The following is a 10,713-nucleotide window of genomic DNA, read 5'->3' as shown; positions in this document are numbered from 1 at the left end:
GTAACAACACATCTGCCACGCTGATCCTCAACACGGGGGCCCCTCAGGGGTGTGTGCTCAGCCCCCTCCTGTATTCCCTGTTCATGACTGCGTGACCAGGCACGACTCCAGCACCATCATTAAGTTTGCAGCTGACACAACAGTGGTAGGCCTGATCACCGACAACAACAAGATTGCCAACAGGGAGGAGGTCAGAGACCTGGCCGTGTGGTGCCAGGACAACAACCTCTCCCTGAAGGCCCTGAAAATTGTTGAAGTCTCCAGCCACCCTAATCATAGACTGTTCTCTCTGCTACCACACGGCAAGCGTCAAGTTGAGGTCCAAGAGGATTCTTAAGACTCCAGAACATCTAGTCAAATGGCTACCCAGATTTTTCACATTGCCCCCCCCTCTCCACACCACTTTCTGACATCAGCTATGCATAGTCACTTTAATTAACTCTACCTACATGTACATACTACCTTAATACCTTAACTAACTGGTGCCCCCCCACATTGACTCTGTACCGGCACCCCCCCACATTGACTCTGTACCGGCACTCCCACACATTGACTCTGTACCGGCACCCCCCCCACATTGACTCTGTACCGACACCCCCCCACATTGACTCTGTACCGGCACCCCCCCACATTGACTCTGTAACGGCACCCCCACATTGACTCTGTACCGACACCCCCACATTGACTCTGTACCGGCACCCCACACATTGACTCTGTACCGGCACCCCCCACATTGACTCTGTACCGACACCCCCACATTGACTCTGTACCTGCACCCCGCACATTGACTCTGTACCGGCACCCCCCACATTGACTCTGTACCGGCACCCCCCACATTGACTCTGTACCGTCACCCCCCCACATTGACTATGTACCGGCACCCCTCCACATTGACTCTGTACCGGCACCCCCCACATTGACTCTGTACCTGCACCCCCGCACATTGACTCTGTACCTGCACCCCCGCACATTGACTCTGTACCGGCATCCCCCACATTGACTCTGTACCGGCACCCCCACATTGACTCTGTACCTGCACCCCCTCATTGACTCTGTACCTGCACCCCCTCACATTGACTCTGTACCGGCACCCCCACATTGACTCTGTACCGGCACCCCCACATTGACTCTGTACCGGCACCCCCACATTGACTCTGTACCGGCACCCCCACATTGACTCTGTACCGACACCCCCACATTGACTCTGTACCGTCACCCCCACATTGACTCTGTACCGGCACCCCCCACATTGACTCTGTACTGGCACCCCCACATTGACTCTGTACCGGCACCCCCCACATTGACTCTGTACCGGCACCCCCCACATTGACTCTGTACCGGCACCCCCCACATTGACTCTGTACCGGCACCCCCACATTGACTCTGTACCGGCACCCCCCCACATTGACTCTGTACCGGCACCCCTGTATATATTGTTATTTTACTGCTGCCCTTTAACTACTTGTTACTTTTATCTCTTATTCCTATCCTTATTTTTTGAAACTGCATTGTTGGTTTAAGGTCTTGCATTACCCTGTAAGGTCTACACCTTTTGCATTCGACGCATGTGACAAATAACTGGGCAGAGTTGCAAGAAAAACCCATATCTCAGACTGGCCATTAAAAATAAAAGATTAAGATGGGCTAAAGAACACAGACACTGGACAGAAGAACTCTGCCTAGAAGGTCAGCATCCCGGAGTCACCTCTTCACTGTTGACGTTGAGACTGGTGTTTTGTGGGTATTATTTAATGAAGCTGCCAGTTGAGGACTTGTGAGGCGTCTGTTTCCTCAAACTAGACACTCTAATGTACTTGCCCTCTTGCTCAGTTGTGCACCAGGGCCTCCCACTCCTCTTTCTATTCTGGTTAGAGTCAATTTGCGCTTTTCTGTGAAAGGAGTAGTACACAGCGTTGTACGAGATCTTCAGATTCTTGTCAATTTCTCACATTGAATAGACTGACGAGTTTCAGAAGAAAGTTATTTGTTTCTAGCCATTTTGAGCCTGTAATCGAACCCACAAATGCTGATGCTCCAGATACTCAATGAGTCTAAAGACAGACAGTTTTATTGTTTCTTTAATCGGAACAACAGTTTTCAGCTGTTCTAACATAAATCCAAAAGGATTTTCTAATGCCTTTTAAAATGATAAACTTGGATTAGCTAACAGAACGTGCCATTGGACCACAGGAGTTGCTGAAAATGGGCCTCTGTACACCTATGTAGACATTCCATTAAAATTAGCCGTTTACAGCTATATTAGTAGTTTACAACAATGTCTACACTGTATTTCTGATCAATATGATGTTATTTTAATGGACAAAAAATGTGCTTTTCTTTCAAAAACAAGGACATTTCTAAGTGACCCAGGGGTCTACTTCATGAAGCTGGTTGAGAGGATGCCAAGAGTGTGCAAAGCTGTCATCAAGGCAAAGGGTGTCTACATTGAAGAACCTCAAATATGAAATATATTTTGGTTTGTTTAACACTTCTTTGGGGGATACTACATGATTCCATATGTTTTTTCTTCATAGTGTTGATGTCTTCACTGTTATTCTACACTGTAGAACATAGGAAAATAAAGAAAACCCTTGAATGAGTAGGTGTGTCCAAACTTTTGACATTTACTGTATATATTTTTGTATTTGTATTGTGCAATAGCACCCAAACTTTCTGCCAGTAGCTACACAGACTCGTCCTCAACAACAGTTCTCAAAGCTGCCAAGTCAAAAAGCTGCGACCACTAGCTAAACCAAACATGGGCAACTGGGAGATATTTCTCATTTGGTGCCAACAGAAGCAAACAGAGCAAAACAGGGAGGAACGTTTACCAGAATTTGTCCAAAATAAACTCTTGTTTTTGTTACAAATCGTTTTCAGTTTGAGTAAACAGTTTCCGTTGCAAATCCACTTGAAGCTGTTTACTACAGTTTGGTCTCAATGAATACATCCCAGGTATTCATTTTTAACTAGGCTGACTTTGGTCACCGGCCTGTTGCCGCTGTGATGCAGACGGTGCACCGGGGCCCTGGCCACCCACCTCGGCCCAGTGGATCCACGGACCGCCGATGGAGGTGAACAGATGGCGGAGCATTAAGTGTGGGGGCGAGACCGATAAGGAAGAGACATGAGAGGCCAGCAGCTAAACGTCAGCCATCAACCACTAGTATGAAAGGAGGCCTTCTCCTCCAGAATGCAGTCTGTTTGTCATTTATTTATTCCACCAGATAAACAACAAGTTCTCTCTTGCTAATTACTAAAACGTTAAACTGATAACACTGCAAATGAGAGTATAAGGAAGTTATAGCAAACATATGTAGTGGTAAATGAGAGTTGTTTTAATGGTAGAACATTAATCTCATTAGTTAATGCTTAACTCATTCTTCATCTTACTCATCTTTCACAAATCACTAACAGGCTGAATTGTTTGTCACGTGACACACCTTCAATATTGACCTATCACTGCTCACTAATCAGCCAAGCTTTAATCAATGATATTTAAAATGACTAATTTCTGTGAACCTTTTTAGTTGATGTTGGTCACACTTTTTATGGTGGTGGGACAGAACTCCAAGTCAATGGAAAGTTGTTGCTGTTAGACGTTTTTTCACCAGAGTTGAGATTCTATTTCAAAATTGCCACTTTCATATTTTCTTCCTTTCCAGTGGTGATTTTAGCATGTAAATCTTGGATGGGCAAAAAAAATATATTAAAAAAATCTGCTACACATCACAACACTAAACAATACATTACATTAGTTGCACCATAACGGTGACCAACAGTGCCCACAAACGGCCTACATAAAGGAGTCCCGACAGCAGTCCCTACATCGTACCACTGCTACACCTGGCTATCAGCTGAGCCTTGTCTGGCAGAAAAACAGGTCATTCAGCCTCATTTACTGCCTTTTAGAAAAACATAGCTGACATGGCTGACTTGCTAAATACAAGTGTTTTCCACTGACTATTGATAAGTACAAACTATGGCTTAAGGGAACGACAAGCAGATCAGAGATAATAAGTCATTTCGATGAAGACATTAATGAGCGAGCTAGGACGGACGTTGTCAATATAACTATTTGTTCAGCACTTTTGAAATGTGCAGCAAGCAATAGAATTCAGAACATTGTCCGGTCTTACAGTGTTCTCCCTGTACACCAAGTCAGAACCGTAGGATAAATAAAGGGGGCATATCAGCAGACAATGAAAGCTCTTACAATGTTCAATGATGACATTTCTCAAAAAACAGGTTTTAGGCTACATGTGCACCACCAACTCAGAACACTAAAAAATTATGAGGGGAAAATTGGCCACATTATTAGGATGCGGTATATGAGGCATATGGAGGCTACTAACAGCTTACTACACAACATACAGTTAGTATTGCTTTCTTAGCTACAGTATACATATCTCCCTGGCATATTACATCATTTATACAAACAATACATTTTTGGACTCACCTTGTTGTGCTGTTCTCACTTGAACAGGAAGGTGGCCTCTTGGGCAACATTTGTCATCAAACTTTGCCATCAAAGTCTGGCATTCTCTGAATTTATGGTGCATTCAAGACAACATGGAACTCAAAAAAAGTTGAATCATTATGACGTCAGTGATCTTCAGGTCATACTTCTAGAAAGAGTGCTGAGTTCCAAATTTACAATTCCAGGTTGGATGCAAATTCATAACATATTTTCCCAGTCATAGCTCATTTTTCCCAAGTTCCCAGTTATCTTGAACTCATTAAAGTCCATTTTTGCAGTTCCGAGTTAACAGTGGTTTTGAGCTCAGCACAAATCGATCCTCATTGACATATGTAAGGTCCTTTCCCTCTCCTTTCCCCACATGTTGTGTTTGACATTCGTTTTCTGGACATTATGTTGTTCTTAATCACCTTTTCATTCCTTAGAGTCTAAGACATTGGGGGATGCTAAATTAACTTAGGACCCCTTTAGGTATCCCAAAAATAGAATTTGATGAATTGATTTAGGCCTTTACTACTTAAAGTCCATAGAAAGCATTGAATCACACATTCATAAATGCCAAAGATGACAGTCAAAAAAATACATGTCCTTCATATATATATATATATATATATATGTATATTTATATAAATAAATATATATATATATATATATATATATATAAATAAAATATATATATATATATATATATATATATATATATATATATATATATATATATATATATATATATATATATATATATATTTATATAAATATATATATATATATATATATATATATGTATATATATATATTTATATAAATAAATATATATATATATATTTATATAAATAAATATATATATATATATATATTTATATAAATAAATATATATATATATATTTATATTTATATTTATATATATATATATATTTATATTTATATATTTATATTTATTTATATTTATATGTATATTTATATATATATATATATATTTATATTTATATATATATATATAAATATGAAGGACATGTATTTTTTTGACTGTCATCTTTGGCATTTATGAATGTGTGATTCAATGCTTTCTATGGACTTATATATACATATATACATACAATACCAGTTAAAAGTTTGGACACACCAACTCATTCAAGGGTTTTCCTTTATTTTTACTATTTTCTACATTGTAGAATTATCAAAACTATGAATTATCTCATTTATAATCATGTAGTAACCCCAAAAAAGTGTCAAACAAATCCAAATATATTTTATATCATTGAAAGTAGCCACGCGTTTGCCTTGATGACAGCTTTGCACACTCTTGGCATCCTCTCAACCAGCTTCAGGGAAGAATAGGCACCTTAGGACTGCTGCGAAGCGGAATTCCTCATTCCCAGAGAGAGCGAGCGAGACAGATCAGAGCGCGCGCACGAGAGAGAGAGAAAGAGAGAGAGAGAGAGAGAGAGAGGGGGGGGGCAGACGGAGAGAGGGAGGGGGGGCAGATGGAGAGAGAGAGACGGGGGCAGACGGAGGGAGAGAGAGGGGGGCAGACGGAGAGAGAGAGAGAGTGGGGGGGGCGGGCGGAGAGAGAGAGAGGGAGGGGGCAGACGAAGAGAGAGAGGTGCAGAGAGAGTGGGAGCAGGTCTGCAGTCCGACTCTTGGCGTTAAGACCAGAGATAGAGACAGTAGCCTACCATACTGTACCGCTTTAGGAAGGCTGCAATAGCCTAGGCTACTGGAAATACACTATCCATTAACTCCTCAAATCATCAAGATGATTTCAAATATCTTGTGGGTTGGGAACTTTTAAAAAAGGGATCGTTTTGGTGGATTTAGGACAACCTGTATTATTTTCCGCTATTCTACGGCGTTCTTGCGTTCCACGGACCTGTGAAATGTGGATTACCGACATCGGTGATGATGCTGCTTGTTAACTGGGAATAAATAAGACGCGCCAACGATACCAGCACTAACCCCATGGGGCAAAGGGTTACACAAAAATAGGGACTTCTTGCTTTTATCTATCCGCTCGAATCGAATCTAACATTTGGAGTGGACGAGGGATTTGTGTGAATGTTTCCCATGGATAGATAAATCACCACTTTGACCCCCCCCCCGCTCCCCGCCTGGGCTGAGTGGGCTCTGGGGTTCACTCCCCCTCAACTCCTTCTCCGTGTGAGAATCCTCCTCCTGTGAGATAGATTCTGCTAACCCCTCGGTCCGCATGACATGGTTCAGTCCTGTTGTCGGTGCCGAGCCTCGATGCATTGGGATTTCTCTCAGCGCCGAACACCACTACCAAGTGAACCTTCTTTCTAAACCCTTCTATTAAAACGTGCCAGCTGCCCCCGAACAAAAAAAACCCACACCTGCCATGACCGCCTCTTCGAACCGGGACGGAACCGGACACATTACCGGGCACGTTCGGAGGACAGCATGCAGATGTATTAGCAGGCATACCAGGACCTGGCCAAGGAAAGTGAACGGAATACGGATTTTTGAGCTAATGAAGGCAGGAGTAGCAGCGCACCATTGGAACCGGGTTATGTTCTTGTTTATGGGGCTACTGGCAGCCTCAGCCTCGGTTAAGGGTATTGAGGGTAAGTTTCCCTCCTATAACTGCTGCTGCTGTTGCTGCTGCGATGTGTTGGATATTAAATAAACGATGGAGAGAGTAGCCGCAACGTTGGTCCCGCTCACTGCCAGAATACCAAACTAACAATTTAGCCGGTAATGCATGTCCCTTTTCATTCCAAGTGGGACCGTTAGCCTATGATTGATGTGGGTGTGGGTGGATTTCCGTGTTTTCTGACACAGTGGAATGCTCAGAACAGGGAGCTCTGCGGTGGTGTCTCACTCCGTGTTCTGTGGACACGAGCAGCACCGAATTTCATTAATCGAATGTGTGTGTTTTTTTTTCATGAAATGAAAGGAAATATGATAATGGCGGGAGAAGAGATACAACCGTGTAACTGTCAGTCGGAATGGTTTGTTCTCTCGGCGTTGGGACTTGATTCGGTGGTGAGACGAGAGTGAATCGGTTTAGGTGGTCTACGCGAGTACGGGCTGAACGTCTGTATGTCATGATGTAATTATGTGTATTGGGCATTTCTTATCATTCTCTTATTTTAACCGTCTCGAATGATAGTTTTTCTCCGCCTAAAAGTATGGTTATCTTTGCTTTGCCTATACGTTCTCCGCAAGGTAAAATTAATGGTTTATTGTCCCTTAGCTGTCCATGGTGCTGATTCTATTAGGAAACTTTCAACATTATTGTATAGGTACGAAAGCCAAACGTGTGTGTGTGTGTGTGTGTGTGTGTGTGTGTGTGTGTGTGTGTGTGTGTGTGTGTGTGTGTGTGTGTGTGTGTGTGTGTGTGTGTGTGTGCTTGACGGGGGCGGGGGACATTTACACAATTACATTTGACATGGACTCAAGCACAACTATGATGTGTATGTTGAATTGTATGTACAGTTGACATATAGGGCAACAGTGTCCCAACTACCCTCGGCATTCAACAAATGGGTCTTCACATCTGATGACAATAGTTCACTCTTCTTCGTCAGACGTGATGGGTAGCCTGTTATTCAGGCATTATGTCAGTTTGTTAGGCGAACATATAGGACAACAGTCTCCCAGCTACCCTTTACAGCTGTGGATGTGCAGCTGCAATAGACACCTAAAATGACACGATGACAACCCCAGGTTTAACCACTGCCTGGCTTGGCATCATGATTCTATGGCTACAGAGACTATTTATAGAGGGAGATAAGGACAGAGTAGGGTGGAAGTTTAGACGGTCAGTTAAATATAAGATTTGTCCAAAATGGCACCCTCTTCTCTATACTACTGTTGACTAGTGCCCAGAATTATGGTCTAAAGTAGTGCACTATATAGGGAATAGAGTGCCATAGGGCTCTGGTCTATATTGGTGCACTATATAGGGAATAGGGTGCCATAGGGCTCTGGTCTACAGGAGTGCACAATATATAGGGAATAGGGTGCCATAGGGCTCTGGTCTATATTGGTGCACTATATAGGGAATAGGGTGCCATAGGGCTCTGGTCTAAAGTAGTGCACAATATATAGGGAATAGGGTGCCATAGGGCTCTGGTCTACAGTAGTGCACAATATATAGTGAATAGGGTGCCATTTTGGGATGCACGGCAGTCACATGCTCCACAGTGGGTTGTTATACAACACTTCTTATAACACAATAATTAATGCATTGCATGGCTGTTTTAGCGTACTCATCAATAAATCTGCCTGTTTTGCATCGTATCATCATAAATCTTGCTTTGTCATATAAATCGCTCCGGTCTAGAGAGGAGACAGACCAAGGGACATGCACACTGATCTCAGTTCATATTGACGATATGATTTCAACATGCCCCCCCCCCCTAATTTACCACCATACGTCCAGTTTGGCCAACGCTACCGTTCCCTTGCCCACTGGTTCTGTGGATGTTCTGAGAGTGTTCTGAGAATGTTCTGAGGATGTTCTGAGGATGTTCTGAGAATGTTCTGAGGATGTTCTGAGGATGTTCTGAGAATGTTCTGAGAATGTTCTGAGGATGTTCTGAGAATGTTCTGAGAATGTTCTGAGGATGTTCTGAGAATGTTCTGAGAATGTTCTGAGGATGTTCTGAGGATGTTCTGAGGATGTTCTAGAGGATGTTCTAGAGGATGTTCTGAGGATGTTCTAGAGGATGTTCTGAGAGTGTTCTGAGGATGTTCTGAGAATGTTCTGAGGATGTTCTGAGAATGTTCTGAGGATGTTCTGAGAATGTTCTGAGGATGTTCTGAGGATGTTCTGAGAATGTTCTGAGGATGTTCTGAGAATGTTCTGAGGATGTTCTGAGAATGTTCTGAGGATGTTCTGAGAATGTTCTGAGGATGTTCTGAGGATGTTCTGAGAGTGTTCTGAGGATGTTCTGAGAATGTTCTGAGGATGTTCTGAGAATGTTCTGAGGATGTTCTGAGAATGTTCTGAGGATGTTCTGAGGATGTTCTGAGAATGTTCTGAGGATGTTCTGAGAATGTTCTGAGAATGTTCTGAGGATGTTCTGAGAGTGTTCTGAGAATGTTCTGAGGATGTTCTGTGGATGTTCTAGAGGATGTTCTGAGAGTGTTCTGAGAGTGTTCTGAGAATGTTCTGAGAATGTTCTGAGAATGTTCTGAGAATGTTCTGAGAGTGTTCTGAGAATGTTCTGAGAATGTTCTGAGGATGTTCTGAGGATGTTCTGAGGATGTTCTAGAGGATGTTCTAGAGGATGTTCTGAGGATGTTCTAGAGGATGTTCTGAGGATGTTCTGAGGATGTTCTGAGGATGTTCTAGAGGATGTTCTAGAGGATGTTCTGAGGATGTTCTAGAGGATGTTCTAGAGGATGTTCTGAGGATGTTCTGAGGATGTTCTGAGAATGTTCTGAGAATGTTCTGAGAATGTTCAGGTCTCAGGTCTAGATAGCTTTCAGCCCCCCCCCCCCCACACACACACACACACACAAAACATTCTCAAGCTTTCCTCAAGCTGGGGCACTAGCTTTGTCCTTACGATCCTTCACCATCATTGATAGACTTCGAATAACAAGGGGTTTACTCTTCATCAAAACCTCCAGTTGAAAACAACAGTTTATATTACCGCTTTATGTGGATTGACAATATAGTGATGCGGATAGTTCTGGTGCTTTTATTTTCTTCTTTATTCGAATGGAGAAGTTACACCTCTCTTATGAGTGAAGAGTAATGACAAACACACAGCCTATTCCCACCACTCCCCCCCATTTCCAAAAGCAGTGTTTCATTTGATAATAGATCACCGTATTACAAAATACCAAGGAAGACAGCTCAACTGTGTCATACTGGCCTTCAAAGCAGTTCATACAGGTTATTGTAAAGAAACAGTATCAGGACCATCTTACTCCCCCTGTAGTGTTGCCAGACACCAGCAGCAGTTACCCTGTCCTCCCATTGAGCGGCAGCAGAGCCTCACACTATACCGACTAGTAGATCACAGTCTAACTCTCTCCATACATCACAGAGTCTAACTCTCTCCGTACATCACAGAGTCTAACTCTCTCCACACATCACATCACAGAGTCTAACTCTCTCCATGCATCACAGAGTCTAACTCCCTCCGTACATCACAGAGTCTAACTCTCTCCGTACATCACAGAGTCTAACTCTCTCCGTACATCACAGAGTCTAACTCTCTCCACACATCACATCACAGAGTCTAACTCTCTCCATG

At 42.9% G+C, this 10,713-nt stretch overlaps 1 protein-coding gene across 1 annotated transcript in view; it reads left to right on the top strand.

Annotated features, from left to right (window-relative positions):
- The first annotated feature begins 6,633 nt into the window (after positions 1–6,633).
- LOC135549478 (CUB and sushi domain-containing protein 1-like) overlaps positions 6,634–10,713 on the top strand; it is a 1,027,892-nt gene continuing 1,023,812 nt past the window's right edge. The window contains 1 exon segment of the mRNA XM_064979475.1: positions 6,634–7,053. Within this exon segment, the coding sequence (XP_064835547.1) occupies positions 6,837–7,053 (217 nt within the window). The 5' untranslated portion in view covers positions 6,634–6,836.

This window comes from Oncorhynchus masou, chromosome 12 (genome assembly GCF_036934945.1).
Source record: "Oncorhynchus masou masou isolate Uvic2021 chromosome 12, UVic_Omas_1.1, whole genome shotgun sequence".
Lineage (NCBI taxonomy): Eukaryota > Metazoa > Chordata > Actinopteri > Salmoniformes > Salmonidae > Oncorhynchus > Oncorhynchus masou.
Note: the sequence above shows the minus strand (reverse complement) of the source record. Positions and strands in the feature narration are given on the sequence as shown.